General features: G+C 48.3%; 1 protein-coding gene across 3 annotated transcripts; it reads left to right on the top strand.

Moving 5' to 3' along the window:
• The first annotated feature begins 2,088 nt into the window (after window positions 1-2,088).
• On the top strand, window positions 2,089-15,482 carry smarcc1a (SWI/SNF related BAF chromatin remodeling complex subunit C1a). 3 transcript variants are annotated; one of them, XM_011605241.2, is made up of 28 exons: window positions 2,089-2,341; window positions 3,247-3,366; window positions 3,445-3,530; window positions 3,619-3,700; window positions 3,836-3,928; window positions 4,019-4,088; window positions 4,272-4,341; window positions 4,504-4,579; window positions 4,707-4,832; window positions 5,553-5,647; window positions 6,031-6,161; window positions 8,157-8,216; window positions 8,304-8,338; window positions 8,429-8,550; window positions 8,647-8,718; window positions 8,801-8,914; window positions 9,019-9,172; window positions 9,250-9,357; window positions 9,438-9,497; window positions 9,589-9,847; window positions 9,973-10,134; window positions 11,102-11,157; window positions 11,560-11,710; window positions 11,869-12,038; window positions 12,160-12,294; window positions 12,902-13,250; window positions 13,336-13,461; window positions 13,554-15,482. In XM_011605241.2, the coding sequence occupies exons 1-28, from the start codon at window positions 2,156-2,158 to the stop codon at window positions 13,649-13,651; spliced, it is 3,366 nt and encodes a 1,121-aa protein (XP_011603543.2). In that variant the 5' UTR covers window positions 2,089-2,155; the 3' UTR covers window positions 13,652-15,482. The 3 variants fall into 3 exon arrangements, with proteins under 3 accessions (XP_011603543.2, XP_003965875.2, XP_011603544.2); XM_003965826.3 differs by having other exon boundaries at window positions 5,529-5,647; XM_011605242.2 differs by lacking the exon at window positions 8,157-8,216 and having other exon boundaries at window positions 5,529-5,647.
• Window positions 15,483-18,537: the final 3,055 nt, after the last annotated feature.

Genomic DNA, 18,537 nt, shown 5'->3' with positions numbered 1-18,537 from the left:
TTTCTGGGGTTTGTTTTTGTTCCAAACACTGAATACTTTTTGTGTCCTGATTGAAAATGTAATTTTAAATATGCAGCTCTTTCTGTTCTACAGTCTAAATTTTTATAGTGTTTCATCTGAATAAGAACATTAAGTCAATGCAAGTGGGTGGATGGATGGATGGATGATGGATGGATGGATGGATGGTGGATGGATGGTGGATGGATGGATGGATGATGGGTGGGTGGATGGATGGATGGATGGATGGATGGATGGATGGATGGATGATGGGTGGGTGGATGGATGGATGATGGATGGATGGATGGATGGATGGATGATGGGTGGGTGGATGGATGGGTGGGTGGATGGATGGATGATGGATGGATGGATGGATGGATGGTGGATGGATGGATGGATGGTGGGTGGATGGATGGATGGATGGATGGATGGATGATGGGTGGGTGGATGGATGGATGATGGGTGGGTGGATGGATGGATGGATGGATGGGTGGGTGGATGGATGGATGGATGATGGATGGATGGGTGGGTGGATGGATGGATGGATGGGTGGGTGGATGGATGGATGGATGGATGGATGATGGGTGGGTGGATGGATGATGGTGGATGGATGGATGGATGGATGGATGGATGGATGGATGGATGGATGGATGGATGATGGATGGATGGTGGGTGGATGGATGATGGATGGGTCGATGGATGGGTGGGTGGATTGATAGATGGATGGATGGATGGATGATAGACAGACAAACAGATGGACAGATAGACAGATGGACAGGCAGGTAAGCAGGCAGAGCAGCAGCTGGTTCTGCTTGTGATGCTGTTGTCTGATGGACTGTATCCAGCTGCACCTGCTCCACGTTGACACCTCCGATGCACAATAGCTCCATGTGGCCTGGGCCCCCTGAGGTCCACCACCTTTGTCTCGGTGCCCCCTGAGGTCCACCACCTTTGTCTCGGTGCCCCCTGAGGTCCACCACCTTTGTCTCGGTGCCCCCTGAGGTCCACCACCTTTGTCTCGGTGTTGTGGAGGTGGTTAGAGTCACACCTTGAACCAGTTGTAGTCTTTGACCCTAGGTGTGAGCCCACTGCCGTCTCCGTTGGTTTGTGTCTGAGAGGCAGAAGCTAGAAGATATTGTAAGGGAAGTCTAAGAATATAAAGCTCACAGCCCTGCTGCTCCTTTCCAGGGGAGAGAGGGGTCGATGTAGCGTGTAGATGATGGCGTCTTTCACTTCCACCATCGAGTCGAGGTGGACCTGTGGCCTCAGAAACAAGTTATAGAGAAACGAGAAGATCCAGAATATGGACAGGTCTCTATGTGTATTTCAATAGGAACGTCTGTCTTAACTCCTGAGGTGGAACTGCTTTTTGCTTGCTTGATCAGTACTGATGCAAATACACTGAGGATAGAAGGCAACGAGGAATCCGCATATCGTCAGTGCACTGGCTGCAAAATGGTGACGGAAGCATTAAATGTGGTAAAACGTCAAAGGTTTGACTATCGTCTGTATTAACAGCGACACCTGGTGACAGATTGACAGTCAAACAGCTGTGGAGGGTCAGACCCGAAGTCCCGACAGATGCAACAATACGGACTCAAAATGACCAGAACCGCAATAAATGACAACAAGACCGTGCGTGTATAAAGAGTTGGTGGACATATGTGGCGTTACTTTAAGCAGGGAGGAGTGAATTAGCAGTCGGATATTAATTTAGACTATGAAAATATTTAATGGCAGATGTTATTACAAGATGAGAGAACGAGTGGGCGAACGAAACCAAATTTGCATTTTAATACGTTTAGAAATGTAACCCATTAAAGGAGCTTAAACATTCGCCTGTTTCAATCGTCTTACTTTTTGAAAAGTAATGATTACAATGTAAACAAGGTTTTCAGTAAATTGTGAAATTAATATAAAAAAATAATTATTAGATGATTGAAATGTGGCAGAAAGAAACTGAAGATAATTTAGTACCCGATATGCAGCGACTGTCCACGTTGACCACCAACTGCCTACATTTCCCATAAGGCTGTTGGGATCCAATCTCGCGATACGTGAACGCGACCACACCTTGCGGCTGCGCAATATCATTCGAAAACTTGCAGAGTGAGCGACGCCGCGGAGGAGAAAGACAACGCAGCGAACAAAACACACAATGGCGACGTCGGCGAACACGGCGAGCGGGGCGGGCTCCGGCGGCCCGACCACCGGCCCGGTGGGCAGCGGGACTGCGGTGGGACGGAAGAAGGACGGCGGACCGTCCGGTAAATTCTGGGAAAGTTCTGAGACGGTAGCGCAGCTGGAGACGGTGCGACTGTGGATTGGAAAGCACTACAAGAAGGTAAGCTAGCTGCGCCGCGCTCCCATTGATTCTAGGACGGCCCGCGTCGCGCTACCACAATGGACCGTTGCTATCTTAGCCAGCTGCCGCGAAAAAGCTAATCGCAGCTAAGGTTTATTGCTGCTATAGAATCCTGTACTTCAACGGCGGGAGTTAGTCGTGTTAAAGTGCTCCAAAGCAGAGAAGCGGTGCGTTTAACGCAAACGCTGTGTAGCCGTTAGCTCGCTGTTAGCCGGCTAACTTTGCACCCAGGTCGTTGGCGCAACGCATCCACAAGGAAAAGCTTCCAGAATAATAAATAAATGTCGCCTTGATGTAGCATTACTGTATCAATCTTATCTGTACAGATTCCTTTGCAAAATTAAACAACTTTACGGAGTTTACTTTAGCTTGATAGCACGTTTTGGGGCCCATGCAAATAACCAAATATTAGTCACGAGATGCCACCTAGCAAACAATTCCACAGTGTTTATTAATGTGCACGCTCGCCAAAGTTTGTGTGAAAGTCAGTATCATCTTCATCATCGTTGTGCACTGTGTTTTTAGTTTTAGTGCGGTGGATTCTCCTATCCAAACAAAGAATAACTGTCACGCTACTTCCTGCACATCCAGACACACTTTACACTGTAGTTATTAATGTGTAATAACGCAGCTTCGGTGAAGCAGCTGATGTAGGATTACAGATTCTATTTTCTTGTCTATCTTAACTACTGAAGGATAAGCTGGATGGTCCAGTAGTGGACATAACTTAAAAGAAATGGGGGGGAAAACTCATCCGCAAGATTTGATAAACATCCTAATTATCTGTGTGTGTCGGCCACATTTGATTTTAGAATTCCCATCCAATGTTTTGCTTTTTTCTGATACATGCTTATTCAGTGGCATTCTTTATTTCTCCTGCTCAGTACGTCCAGAATGACTCCCCTTCCAGTAAATCCCTGGCAGGTCTGGTTGTCCAGCTCCTGCAGTTCCAGGAGGACGCATTTGGACGCAGGGTCAACAATCCTGCTCTCACCAAGCTGCCTGTGAGGAACCCACTTTGTTCTTCTAATCAAAAATAGGTTGAGGTTGCTGAATCCTAAATGCTGCTCTGCCATTTTCAGGCCAAATGCTTCCTTGATTTCAAGGCAGGAGGGGCTCTCTGTCACATCCTGGGGTCTGTCTACAAGTTCAAGAGCGAGCAGGGATGGTGAGTTGATGTTCCACGTTCACTTCTGATGTTGACCCTCAAAGCTTTTCAAAACTTAAACCACTTTTTCTGTGTCCAACGCTCTCAGGCGTAGATTTGACTTGCAGAATCCTTCGCGGATGGACAGGAACGTGGAGATGTTCCTGAACGTGGAGAAGAACTTGGTCCAGGTACCAGCGCATTAAATTTATCTGATTGTTTGAATTATTTTACATAGTTTTTGGAGAAATTATCCTTTAAATAAGTGGGATTTTCTGTCTTTTTAAGATGAATTTATTCCCACTTGTGTCTCTCTTCTGTTCCAGAATAACTGTTTGACCCGACCGACCGTCTTCTTGTCACCGGACATCGAGCAGAAACAAGCTAGTAAGCTCAAGGACATCATTAAGAGACACCAGGTGAGCCCGGAACCAGCCGGTCAAATGGTTTTTCAGGCACGTAAATATGAGGATTTTAGATTCACGGCCTCCTCCACCCTCTCTCCTCAGGGCTCTATCACTGATGACAAGTCCAAGGCCACCCACCACATTTTCCCCTCTTTGCAACAACAAGAAGAAGGTAGAGCAAAGTCTCTAAAAATGACTTTTCATGGTGATCAAAATAGTGATCATACACTTGTGCCGTAGTTGTTTTTGTGGTGGGAAAATGTTTGATGCTGGTAGAATGTGCACAGCTCTTGAAATGATTATCAAGAGAGATAATTGCAAGTAACTGGGAGCTAAACTGAACTTGTGGTTACAGAGGAGTGGCTTCGTCCTGTCATGAGGAAGGACAAGCAGGTTTTGGTGCACTGGGGCTTCTTTCCAGACAGGTGAGGAGAGGGCAGATAACATCACCAGTTATTCTGTACAGTTGGATAGCAACATTTACACAGCCAGAGAAGTTGTGAATGATTTAACAGTATTAGTAGCAACATACTTAACTTTATAACAAAACCCCGAATGTTAAAGAATGCGTCTGTATTTCTTGTTAGCTACGACACCTGGCTATCAGCTGGGGAGGTGGACGGTGACGTGGAAGAGCCTCCCAGTGCCGACAGACCCTGGAAGGTGAGTTCACACCCGGCTCAAGCCCAAAAAATGCCCTCTTGTGTTTTTAATCAGATCTTCATCACCTCGTAAAAAAGGCAGGTGACGGTGAGGAGCACGGCCTAACTGAGCATCCATCTGTCCTCAGGTTCACGCCAAGTGGGTTTTAGACACCGATGCCTTTAATGAGTGGATGAATGAGGAAGACTATGAGGTGGACGACAATAAGAAGCCCATCAGCTTCCGCCTGAGAATCTTCCCCAAGGAGGAGGAGGTAGAATTTATTTTCAGCCAAGAGTTTTGCCGTTCATCAGATTTTATTGTTCATGTCTGGAATGACCTTAAGAACTAAATGGGAAGAGCCTCTGAACATATTGATAAAGTGAGCGTGAGTCTGTGCACAAACCACCTTTGCTGCCTTCCTCCTCTACCTCGGTCTGTCTGTCGCGCATCCTTTCCAAACCTTTCCTCACTCTGTCTCCTTCTGATGTGTCTCAGGGTTCCTGTCCAGGTCTTTTCATTGCAGGGACTTTTGTGTAGCCACAGACCTCCTGCAGACGTACATATAAGCATCATCTTTCAGCAGCTCGCTCTGTCTGAGACCTTTATTTTCTTAAGATACCAGTCAGGCTTCCACTTTCTGTGCTGGTCCCATTTAGGTTTCCATTTGTGCTGAATTTAGGGCACACAGCTTAATTGTGCTATTGCAAATGAGAATCTGTTCTTCATCGGCTCACCTGGATACATAGGGGTTAAATGAATGAACCTGTAGGCAGATTCCAGGAACCCTGGTCATCCCCTCCACCACCACGACACCCTCCCTCCCTCCCTTCCACCCTCCCTCCCTGCTGTCACTCTCCCAAAGCTTCCCTTCCTTGTGTGTGCATCCGTTCCATCCTCTCATTCTGCTGCTCTTATTCTCATCCTCCATCCCTCGCTCCCTGTGCTGCACGGGATTTTGTCTGATCAGTCTTCCCGTACACCCGATCGCAAGGAGCGCAAGGCCAACTCTGCCAGCAAGAAGAGGAGGCGCTCACCCTCACCGCCCAGCACTCCGGCCGAGTCCCGCAAGAAGGGAGGAAAGAAGGGGTAAGGAGACGTGAAAGGTCCAACTTTACTGCTAAAGCAACCGGGTTTTAAGGTAGCGAGACCGAAGAATAGAAAGACGTTGCCCTAGTTGGTGATCTAACTTGGATAGTTGCACATCTCTGATATGAAATAGAAAACATATATATGTTGATACTTTAAAAATGATTTGAGGCTAAATCTCACTGGAGTAATTCCTAAATGAAGTTAGAAGATGCCAGCGGTTTTTATGATTAAAGCCATCAGAGCAGGTTTGTTACAGAAGAATCCATGAAGCAAATTTCCCACCAACCTTTTTAGTTAATATTTACTCCAACATGGTGGAACTGATGCTTCTGGTTTATAATACTGGTTGCAAAATTTTAAAAATGCCTCTCTGGTGTCAGGAACCCCGGAGTCCACTGGAAGAGACGGGGCCACAGAGGAGAGGAGGAGGACACAGAAGAAGACGTGAGCAAGGACATGGACGACTCCTCGGCTGGTGCCAGTATGGAGGAGGGCAGCATGTCCAAAAACAGTAAGTAAAATCAAAATATTAACACCAAAATCAACTATTTGGAACCCGGAACGGTCCCAGTTTAAAAGTCCCTGTTCAAAATTATGTAGTGGGTTAGACATGTGAGGTCACCGCAAACCTGCAGAAGAGATTTTAATCACGGTCTGAAGGATTTGTGTCGTCAAACTTTGAGTGAATGTGTGTAGCGGTCAGATGTTGAGTGGAGGATACCCTATTTTCACGACCATAAGGTGCACCGTATTATTAGGCGCGTGCTGAAACATACAGTAAAAAATGACAACGGAAGTAAAACAGTGAGTTTTGACACATTTATTGAACAAAATATTCATTCTTCCACCACAAAACCATCAAAGTTTTCATCTTCTGTATCTGAATTAAACAGCTGCACTATTTCAATGTCCAACATCCCGAATTCCTCTTCTTCATCATCTGAATCGGACTCACCGACCGGTTCCGCTTCAGTGTTGATTTTGTGAAAGTTCTTACAATACATGAAGACGGTATCATAGCCCAGGCGTCTACAATCCACCCGCATATCGTGGCATAACCTGCCCGCCGCTGCCTCATAGTCTTTGTGAAGGAGTGTTCGCCTTCCGTCATCCAACGGTCCCACGATGGATGGATCTCATCCATGTTGGTGATGTGGCTGGGCGCGGTTATCTTGTCAGTAGGTGCGGAAGATGGCCGCCCTCTCCTGGTTAGGGTTAGGGAAGATGGACACCCTCTCCTGGTTAGGGTTAGGGTTAGGGAAGATGGACACCCTCTCCTGGTTAGGGTTAGGGAAAATGGCCGCCCTCTCCTGGTTAGGGTTAGGGAAGATGGACACCCTCTCCTGGTTAGGGTTAGGGTTAGGGAAGATGGACACCCTCTCCTGGTTAGGGTTAGGGAAGATGGACACCCTCTCCTGGTTAGGGTTAGGGTTAGGGAAGATGGACACCCTCTCCTGGTTAGGGTTAGGGAAGATGGACACCCTCTCCTGGTTAGGGTTAGGGAAGATGGACACCCTCTCCTGGTTAGGGTTAGGGTTAGGGAAGATGGCCGCCCTCTCCTGGTTAGGGTTAGGGTTAGGGAAGATGGACACCCTCTCCTGGTTAGGGTTAGGGTTAGGGAAGATGGACACCCTCTCCTGGTTAGGGTTAGGGAAGATGGACACCCTCTCCTGGTTAGGGTTAGGGAAGATGGACACCCTCTCCTGGTTAGGGTTAGGGTTAGGGAAGATGGACACCCTCTCCTGGTTAGGGTTAGGGAAGATGGACACCCTCTCCTGGTTAGGGTTAGGGAAGATGGACACCCTCTCCTGGTTAGGGTTAGGGAAGATGGACACCCTCTCCTGGTTAGGGTTAGGGAAGATGGACACCCTCTCCTGGTTAGGGTTAGGGAAGATGGACACCCTCTCCTGGTTAGGGTTAGGGAAGATGGCCGCCCTCTCCTCGTAGGTGTGCCGCTAATCGATTGGCGGAGCGTTTACCGTAGTGCACCCACCAAAGGCGCACAGCAGATTTTGGAACTCAGTCCACGCACAAGGCGCACCATATTATAAGGCGCACCGGCGATTTTTGAGAAATCTCAGTGTTTTAGCTGCGCCTTATAGTCGTGAAAATACAGTAATCAATAAAAGCACAGAAACCCCCTCCTCCATGTGTGTTTGAGTGAGTTTTCTCTTGGTGTATCTCAGAATCTTCCAGCTTTTAGTTCTTCTGCTGGGCTATCTAATAATATTCTGATTTGAAGGGAACCCCTTGTTTCCAAATTGTAACCTGACGGCATTTTTCTGGATTTGTGTCTGAACCGGGTCATGAAGGCAGCAAAAACACAACTGAAAGACGCTTTTTTCCCGGAACATTCCCGTCATTTAGACCAGTTCCCATCAGGGATGTCCCACTTTCCCCCACCACGCTCACGAGTCCTATTTCAGTGTCCTCTTCAGCGCCGGCGTGCTCGGGGCCCAATGAAATGAACGCGTAGTTTTTACATCTTTTTCTCGTTTTATTCTAGCAAATTCAAAGAAAGACAGCGAGAACACGCCAATGAAAGGAGGGAATGTGCCTGACCTGGGTGTGTGTCCCTGATCTGAGTCTCTCTCTCAACGGTCATACGGTTGGATTCATTTGGGTCTAAAACAATGTGTCTGCTATGTTTCAGATGATATGGAGGACGACTCCGTGCTGTCTGGAAAGGTGAGCGGTCTCGTCTCGGTGCCACGTGATGCCGTTAAACAGAGCCCGCCTCCCTCCTGCTGACTCTGTCCTCTCCGTTCTTACCTGCAGGATGACGAAGAACAGAGCAAAGCCGAAGTCAATCGACTGATGGACGCCAGCGAGGACAACGTGTGTGAGCAGACCCACCACATCATCATTCCCAGCTACAGTGCTTGGTTTGACTACAACTGGTGAGGAGGAGCTAAATCACGGTCATGTATATGAAAGAAAAAAGCCTGAATTGTTAGCACCATCTGAACTGATTATGATCTCTTGGTTCTCCTCAGCATCCATGAGATTGAGAGAAGAGCTTTGCCGGAGTTCTTCAATGGCAAAAACAAGTCCAAAACTCCAGAGATGTAAGATGCTGCACAGGTGAAAGCACCTTGGGTTTGTGTAGTTCCTGTCAGCCTGACCTCTGTCCTTCTGGACCTCCTTCAGATACTTGGCCTACCGGAACTTCATGATCGACACGTACCGGCTAAACCCGCAGGAGTACCTCACCTCCACATCCTGTCGCAGGAACCTGGCGGGGGACGTGTGCGCCATCATGAGGTGAGTCCCCCGGTTACTCCCCTCCGCTGTTTCTCTTTTCAGTCAAGTCAGAAAAATGTGACATTTGTGATGATGCACATGTGATAAATAACACTCTGGTGCAGGGTTCATGCCTTCTTGGAGCAGTGGGGCCTGGTGAACTACCAGGTCGATGCAGACAGTCGCCCGTTACCCATGGGCCCTCCACCCACCCCCCACTTCACTGTGCTGGCCGACACACCATCGGGCCTCATCCCCCTGAACCACCGACCCCCACCAGTAAGACCGACGGTCCGGTTTGAAGAATGTAGAGGCTGAGGGAGGTGTGTTGACGTGCTCTCCTCCTCTCCGTTTAGATTCCTCCTCCGCAGCAAATGCCGAACTTTGCAGACAAGAGCAAAGATAAAATCATCGACCTGCAGAACTTCAGCCTTCGGAGTGATTTCTACAAGAAGATTCCCAAGGTCTGTGCACCATTCAGGACATGTGGAATGTGAACAGAAATGACATCAGGTGCTAAATACGTGGTTGTGTTTGGCTTCAGGCTAAGACTGGCAGCTCCACCAGGGAGTGGACTGAGCAGGAGACCCTCCTCCTGTTAGAGGTGAAACTTCATCCAGCTCATCATTTTGAGACAGGGAGGATGCAGCTCACACTCGTGATTGTCACAATAACAACACTGTTCTTCTCTTCAGGCCCTGGAGATGTTCAAGGATGACTGGAACAAAGTGTCCGAACACATCGGATCTCGCACCCAGGACGAGTGTATCCTGCACTTCCTGCGGCTGCCCATTGAGGATCCCTACCTGGAAAGCACCGAGGCTTGCCTGGGCCCCCTGGCCTACCAGCCAATCCCCTTCAGCCAGTCTGGAAACCCCGTCATGAGCACCGTGGCCTTCCTGGCCTCCGTGGTCGACCCCAGAGTGGCGTCTGCTGCAGCCAAGGCAGCTTTAGGTGAGAATGTCCAGGAGCACTGAGACTCTGACATCACAGGCTCTAAAGCTGTCCTATAAATGAGACGAAGTGATGAATTATTTCATTTTTTTCCTTTTTAAATAATTTATGGATTCTGTCTGCAGAGGAGTTTTCCCGCGTGCGTGAGGAGGTTCCCACTGAGCTGGTGGAGGCTCACGTGAAGAAGGTGCAAGAGGCAGCGCGCAGCACAGGGAAGGTTGACCCCACCTTTGGCCTGGAGAGCAGCGGCATCGCTGGGACGGCGCCTGAGGAGCCTGAAAAGACCGGTGGGTTTAAAACAAACTATCCTCTTGACCAATCGTTTTTAATTGTTGATTTAATGTTTTCCTTTCCATTTCTCTTTAAACGTATTTGTATATAGTTGATGCAGTGATGATAAAATTGATTATTTTAGTATGTTGTGACAACTATGTCCGCCAGAGGGCGGCAGACGGCAGCAGTAAGACCTCTCGATAGGGGAGGGGGACTGTGTTTATCAGTGACGACAGCATCACCTCATCTCATACACATTTCTTTGAGTTAAAAATGGCGGTTAGTGCTTTGTGCGTGTGTGTGCGTGCACTGCTGGTGGATTAAAACAACAGTGGCAGATGGGGTGAGCGAGTGGGAGGCAGGGAAGGAAGAATCTAGGTCATCACACTCATTTGTGTGTTTCTCTCCAGTTTGCTCCTAAAAAATTCCTTCAATTTCACTTTTGCTGTCAAACAGACAAAAATAACCACTGTAGCCATTCGATACACACTGCACACACTAACACGCACTCACGTGCACTGCTGACATGGCTCAACACTCGCTCAGCCACGCCTGTGTTTGAATGCTCACGAGCTTCTCAGAAGCACTGTTCATTTCGTCTGCATTTGAATTGAATTTCCTGCACTGGATTTTGTATTTGTTGGATTTATAAGTTAATTCTTTGAGAACGTGGCGTCACTGATGGTTCATTCCTCATCTAATAGGGGTTTAACTGGGAGTTATTAGAAGATTTAGAATTCTTACTTCACTTGGACACACTGCTGACTGGTGTAATGTAGCAGTTAGCAACCCCAGCGCCACAATAATGGTGCGATGTTGCCCCACCTTACGTTCTGGGGGTTATTAAAATGCTTCATATTCTTTGACAACATTCTTGTTGTCTCTCACTTGATTTTTGAACTGCTGTCAGTAAAAATGTGGCTGGTGGCATCAGTCCCACCTTGTAAATCCCTCATAAAACGGTTGTTTTCTGTCCGGCAGAGGGGCCCGAGCCTGAGAAGATGGACACGGACTCAGATTCTCAGCAGGCCGATAAGGTGAGACCATCAGCAGTGACATGTGTTTACATTTCATCCATCCTCCTTTCTGCTCAGGTAGTGACAGAGTAGATATCTACCACCCGTCCGAATCATCCGGATCTGTAGTTTCTTTATTTGGGGTAATTTTGGTTTGACCCCCGTGGTGTTTATTGGCCCTGGTCCACATTAGACCTCACAGAATGGAAACACCCACAGGCTAAATGTGGGGACATTGACGCTCTCCCACTCAGCAGCTAATTGGTTGATGGGTTCCTCTTAGCCTCCATTAATCAGTGTTAAACACAGCCCATCAAGATCAATTATCATTGAGTTTAATGTTTGTGTGACCCCCTTGAAATGAAGGCTGGATGATAAACTCCTTCTTTTCTGGATGATAAACTCCTGCTCCCCCCCCCCCAGGCGGAGGCAAAGGACGAGGCCGAGAAGCCGAGCGAGTCTGCAGAGAAAAGCAGCGAGGAGGCGACAGAGAAGGTGAAGAAGGAGGGAGCCGACTCTTCAGAGCGTGAGGAGGAGGAGGAGGACGCAGGGGAAGCCAAGACGTCTCCATCAGGTAATGATCAGGGTCAGGATTTAATTAAAGGTGCAGCCATTGAGTCATCCACGCGGCTGAACTCTTTACCCCACAGTTTACCCAGACATGTGCACGAAATTAGCTCCTCTGATTATAGTTGAGATGCAGAGTTTAAAGGAAAATGACATGTGGTTCAGACAAAGACAAAGAGGAAGCCATGGAGACGTCCTCAGAGCAGGACAAGGAGGAAAAGGCACTGACAGAAGAGGGCAAAGAGAAGAGGAAGAAAGTGGAACACGACATCGATGAGGGGAACATCGCCACGGCGGCCGCCGCTGCTCTGGCCTCTGCTGCCACCAAGGCCAAGGTGAGGCTGCCCTTCTGCTTCCTTTAATATTGTCTCCATCACATGACCACCGAGGTTAAACGCATCAAGGCAGACTGGAGCTGACAGCTGATTGGCTCATCCACCTTCCTTCTTGTCTCAGCACTTGGCAGCTGTGGAGGAGAGGAAAATCAAGTCTCTGGTGGCTCTGCTGGTGGAGACCCAGATGAAGAAGCTGGAGATCAAGCTGAGACACTTTGAAGAGCTGGAGACCATCATGGACCGAGAGAAAGAGGCTGTGAGTTGGCCGGCACTGTTAATGATTCAGCGGGATTTAATTATCAGAGCTGAACACCCAGCATAACTAAATATTTAAAAAAAAAAAAACTTCCCAGAGTAACACTCAGTATCTTCTCTGTTGTTCTGTAGATTGAAGTTTTATGTAATTAATATATCACGGTTCACCTCCTGATTTCGGTCAGAGAACAAGCTGCTTCTCATTGGGTCCAACTCTTCCACAGAGTGTTTGTTGTTCGGCAGCCCAACGTTCTTCTTCCCTCAGTGTGTGTGTGTGTGTGTGTGTGTGTGATCAGTGTGTGACTGTAGTGAAGTGTACAATTGTGTTTGTCAGGCTTCAGGAGCGTCGCCCAGTTTCACAGCTGTAAATAGTGCATGAAAACGAGCGACTTACATAAACTTTGCAGCCTGAAGAGACAAAGATCCACACAGGAGAGCGAGCTCACACTCGCCCTGTCAGCAGAGAGCCGAAGAGCTTCTGCACGCTCCTCCGCAGACCCAATGTTTATCCTCTATAAATGAAAGCGTAGAACAAACCCGGTCGGCTCCTCGCGCAGCCTCGATTATCGGAATAAATCCGTCATCCGATCGTTTTCTGGATCCTGCAGTTGGAGCTTCAGCGACAGCAGCTGCTGACGGAGCGTCAGGCCTTCCACATGGAGCAGCTCAGATATGCTGAGATGAAGGCCAGGCAGCAGATGGAGCAGCAGGCTGCTGCCGCCGCCGCTGCTGCCGCCGCCGCCACCGCCGCCGCCCAGGCTCAAGGGCAGGGCCAGGCTCCTGGATCTGGGCCCCTCTCTGCTCATCCTCCACCAGGGATGCATCCAGGAGGACCCCAGCCTCATCACGGAGCGCCGGTGCCTCACCATGGCGGGCCCCCACATGGTGGTGCCATGCACCCTGGCTACCCTCCTATGGGCCACCACCCCATGGCCCCCCATCACCCAGGACAGACGGGTGAGGTCCTTCTAGATACTGCTTTATGCTAATGTTCTGTGTTCTCTCGTTGGTACCGTCTTCATCTCGTCTCGTCTCCCTTCAGGACCGATGGGACCAGGTCAGCCGATGCCTGGACGGATGATGCCTGGCCCCCCCACTGCTGGCCCTCCCCCCGGGGGCATTCCTCCCATGATGCCCCCACGCCACCCTGGAGCTCCCAATGGCATGTGTACGTCCACAACTCACCCTGCCATGATTTAGTTTGTGATTGATCTCAGATTGGTTCTGTGGTTCGATTGATTGTATCATCTTGTCTTTCAGACCCGGGCCCCCCACCTGCGCAGGCTGAAGCTGTCCCGCCTGTGGCTCCTCCCGTAGGTCCTCCGGCGCCCCCGAGTGCTCGAGTGCCCGACAACTAAAGCCTGAACACACACACCTCCTCTCAGGGCACAGCGGCGAGGGTCCTCTAGTAATAAACACTGTTCTCTGCTCTGTTGGGCCCGTGAGGCTGGAGAGAATGACTTCTTCATGGGAAGTGAGATGAGGAGTCCATGTCTCGCCCTCTTTTCTTCTTTCTTCTCCAAACCTGTTTTAAAGACACTGCTGTAACTTAACCCCCCCACCACCACCTTGTCTTTCCTGTAAGGGCCTTTGACACCAACATCCAACTCCTCTTGCCTCGAAACACACTGAGACGACGACCACTGGTTTTTGTAGAAACGACCAATGATTGAACGATATTTAATTAAACACTGGGGGGCGCTAACGAGACCTATGGGGGGGAGGCTAACGGAGGCGGTACAGTTAGCACAAGCTTGAACAATGGGATCTCTGGTGTGGAGGTCTTGTGCACGCCAGCCTGTAACCTGATGTCGTCCTTCCAGTGTGTTTTGGTGCAAATCGTTGGGATTATGGAACCGAGACTCCAAGTTCAAATTGTCTTAAGCTGTTCAAGTTTCTGTCCTGACACACAAACGCGCTCACAGAGGGGACTCACCTGGCATCGCTCTCCAGTATCTACCTCTCGCTCCTTTTTAAACATACACTGTAGTGAGTGCACGCGTGTGTTTTTTTAAAATATTTGAGACTTGCATTAATCACCGTAGCTGCATTAATGGGCTCAACGATGTTTAAATGCAGCTTCTCTGGCAGGAAGTGACTCCTCCTGGCGCCTGAGACCAGTCTCCACTCAGCAGTCGTCTGACTTCTATTGGTCAGAATCTGAAGTCTTGTTGCATTTTCCTTTATTTTTTTTTAAATTCTATCATCCAGAATCTGACTAATTATAATTTCACCGCTTCCCCTGTAATGTGACAAAATTCAGCGGCGTCAGATTTAGTGTTTCTGTTTCTCGTTGGACTACTTCTTGGAGCAGAGTGAAACTCAGCTGTTCAAAAATGACTAAAACAATTCACTATTGATCCAGAAGTCTCAGAATTCTCTGGAGATCTGAATAAAGAACCTGTGGGCTGAGCTGAGCTTCACACTGGAGGCTCCACGGGCAGACGTGGTGAATCAGGCTTGTAGGTGTCATTTAGGCGCTGGTGCTGTAGCGATCCAACCTCCGTTTCACGCTTAGACCTTTTCAGGCCCCGCCCCCTTTTCTTATCCTTTGATGCTATTCCGCCACAGGAGATCAAAGCAATACCCTCGCGGTCAACCCGTTTTTGACATTGACCTGCCTTCATCACCGTCTCTTGTCAAACACCCTTCCTACCATCGCCGTGACAGCAGGAATATCCAGATTGAAACAGTGGTTTCATGTTCTTAGTTGTGTAAAAGCTAGAAACTCTCAAGGACGCGCCGGTTTTAAACTAGCTTAATGTGGCTCCTCCCCCTCTCTGCTTGCACTGTTGGTACCTCTGCTACCTCCTTCTCCTCCTCCTCCTCCTCCACCTGCTAGCTACCTCTGCTAGAACTCTTCCTCACTGTCTGCTACCTCTGCGCTGCCCCGCCTCCTCGCACTACCTCTAGTTTTCACGTCCCGTCTTTCGCCTTCTTTTGGCCACGCCCACCTCGACTGCTGCATCACCGACTGTTGCCCTCCTCTCCCTCCGGCCTGTCATCAAGCCCCACCCTAAAAACATATATATTATCTTTAATTGCTACTTAAGTGTTAATGTATTTTTAAGTGTAGATGGACGTTCTGTTTTGGAAGTTTGTAGCATTTGTTTTTCTTTGATTTTTGTATGAGGTCTGTTGGTATTTGGACCTAGACGCTGTCAAATAAACCATTTTGTATGAGTTTCATGTTCACGTCTTCCTTTTATTCGACCGTTGTCAGTCAGGCTTTTTGGACCTTTCGGAAGGCAAAGGTCAGCGACTGAAGTTTGAAGTCGGAATTTGTGTATAAATCCTTAAAAGAGTTCCTTTATTACTGTTCTATAAATCCAGAATAATGCCACTATTGAAGGATTAGAGATGTGAAATTCCTGTTTTTTTTCCCCTGGCACAACTTCCTGTCTTGCCTTTGTGTTGGGATCAGCAAAACCAGAATGTGTAGTGGTCAGAGGAGCCTAAACTGGTGCTGTGACATCACTGACTGGCCCTTGGTGGAGCCATAAAACGGAAACTTTCTATGAATTAAACCTAATAATCTGGATTGGCCAGGTACCCATTAATTCTGGGATGTCTCAGCAGCACAAGTCTTCTCTTGTTAATCCAACTTCTTTCCTGTCAGATCGAGTCTGTTCTTTTTATTTCCACTGGATTATTTGATGTATTTCTCCATCTTGTCCTCGTCCTGTAAGCTGCCACATGCTGGGATTTCCCCTCCAGCAGATTGAGCATGAGGATGTTATTGAGAGGGTGAGCGTAATCTCTGATGGAGGGGCTGTGTTGGGTGGGGCAGGGTGCTGATGCGAACATTTACTAATCTCTCTATCAAGGATGAAGCCGGAATATCACCAATATAGCACACACACACACACCAGCCAGTCAAGGTGATCCACCCTCTGACATGAATTAAACCAGGAAGCTGACATCATAATTGCTATTGACTAAATAAATGAAACCATCAACCATTTGAGATTATTTATCAATTTTATTCCTGGAGAGGAGTAATATAACATCTGACCACCGGGGGGCGAAACATTCGATACACCTTAATTGTAACATAAATCTTCTGAAAATGATACTTTTACTGTCCTCAAAATATTTGCTGCAGTCACAGTTAATGAATTAATATGGCGTAAACAATTTAATTAGACCCTTTCGGTGGTGGAGCCATTAAGGAAACTGGTGTCTCAGATTGTGTGAAGTTACACTCTTGTGTCTTTTGGGAGAAACACTGAGAGAAAGAGGAAGACAGAATGGGATCCTGGCTGCTTTTGAACCTCTGCCCTACTTTTAAGACTGTTTAATTTTTCATAAACATGCTTGCAGAGCAACGTTTATTCCTCCATAATCCTGCCAGCCAAATGTCGACGTCTAAAACGTGCACGCTCTCTGTTTGTCCATACCCCCTTTATCATACTTAAAAGTGTTTGTCTGAGATCCTGATATTAAACTCTCCCACACCGCTGTGATTTCATGTAAATTAAAGCTATGAAATGAAATATTCACCTAAAAATAGTCGACGGGGCCGATTAAATTAAATTCTGCATCTTTGTTACTGAACTCACTGAGATTCTGCACGTGAGCAACAATTAAGATTTGACGTTTAAAAGCAGAATGAGAGCAGAGAGACGTGCAGTTGTGGAGCGTGAAGCTCACGCGTGATGGCAGATGTGTGCACGCATGCGTGTGCACGGTAACCCTCCTAAGATGACCTGCACCTTTGTGATCGTCATTATGTCGGCGTGAAATATCGTTACAAAAGGAGCCAGGTTTTACCCAGCATGCCTCAGGAATCTGCCCATTGGCCTGTCCAGACGCCCGCTGGTGGGCACAGAGTTCCGGTTCTGTTCTGCCTCTCACCCATGAAGCAGCCTGTTTTAACCGTTATCCTTCAAAAATAGGAGCACAACATCTTGATTCCTTATGTGAGGCTTATAAATTCAGCCCAGAGGCCGGAAGCTGCTCTTATTTCTATGGTTAATTAAAGTCGGAACGGTTGAAACGTGTGCAGAGATGTAGGTCAACGCATGACCTCCAGTCTGCTCTAACAACCAGCGGTGAAGTCCCTCATCCTCCCTCATCATCCGTCCATCATCCGTCCATCATCCATCCTTCATCCGTCCATCTGTCCAAACGGAAACGACACCTTCAGTTCCCTCCCAACAGATATTTAAAGCTCTACTAGAGTAGCCAAAGAACACTGAGACGTGAGCTCGAGCCTCTCAGTTAGAACAAGTGGGATTAGACCTTAATCCATGTGTTGATGAGCGCTGCCCCCCCCCCCCCCCCCCCCCCCTTAATACTACTCCAGCCTGGACTGTCAAATCAAGAGCACGTGACCCCCCCCAATGACTGATGTGATCGCTGTGGGGAATTAACCCAAACCTACTGGAAAATGATGATGATGATGATGAAGCTGAAATCACGTGGAGCCGCTTTCTTCATCCAGGTGTGTGTTTGTGTGGCGTGAGTCTTCTCCGGGATGATCTGCTCACACAAGCGAGCGGGACCTTTCCTGTCTCACGCACGTCGACACGTGTGTGAGCCCTGACCTGGGAGGGCGGGGATGTGGGCGGGGCTACAAACGCGTTGGTCAACCTCAGCGAGCTTCAGCAGCAGCTCTTGGTTCTCCTGCTGTATTCACACATGCACCGAAACTTCCAAGCTCCGTTCCCTCCTCCGACCCCTCGCACGTGCTGACGGACAACAAAGGACAAGTTGAGAGACATATTGACCGTCTCTTCCTGTTTTCCTGCCAGATTAAAACCATTTTTAAGCAGAAGCCACCAAAGTTTGTCCTCGACCTACTTTTTCAACCCCTACGGCACATTTCCTGTTAAACATTTGGGGGGGTTTAAAATTCAAATCTGCCTCTTTTTCTTCTACTTACACACACACACACACACACACACACACACACACACACACTGTTGCCCAGCCTCCCTCTCTTTATGCTTTTTATGTACGTGTGTGTGGAAGAATGCCCACGACCCCCCACCACCGCTATTACCCCTGGGGCATTCATCACCCCACATTCACCCCTCCAATCACCCCTCGTTTCACCCCCCCCCCCCCCCCCCCCCCCTTTGTTTTTGTCTCTGTGTCGCACCATGAAAACAAAGATGGGTGTTTTGACGGCATCCAACATCATGTTTAAAGTATCCTCACACACACACACACACACACGAACGCAGACTTCAAGCAGCTTTTCTGCGGGTTTGTTTTTGTGAGAATAACTTAAGTCCAT

Source organism: Takifugu rubripes, chromosome 7 (genome assembly GCF_901000725.2).
Source record: "Takifugu rubripes chromosome 7, fTakRub1.2, whole genome shotgun sequence".
In the NCBI taxonomy this organism is placed as follows: domain Eukaryota; kingdom Metazoa; phylum Chordata; class Actinopteri; order Tetraodontiformes; family Tetraodontidae; genus Takifugu; species Takifugu rubripes.
Note: the sequence above shows the minus strand (reverse complement) of the source record. Positions and strands in the feature narration are given on the sequence as shown.

Bases quoted from the DNA above. Each gene is read 5' to 3' on its own strand.
- smarcc1a (XM_003965826.3), top strand. From the start codon at position 2,156: ATGGCGACGTCGGCGAACACGGCGAGCGGGGCGGGCTCCGGCGGCCCG. The intron at 3,531-3,618 runs GTGAGTTGATGT...CAACGCTCTCAG, and splicing joins TTCAAGAGCGAGCAGGGATG to GCGTAGATTTGACTTGCAGA. The intron at 6,162-8,156 runs GTAAGTAAAATC...GTTTTATTCTAG, and splicing joins GGGCAGCATGTCCAAAAACA to CAAATTCAAAGAAAGACAGC.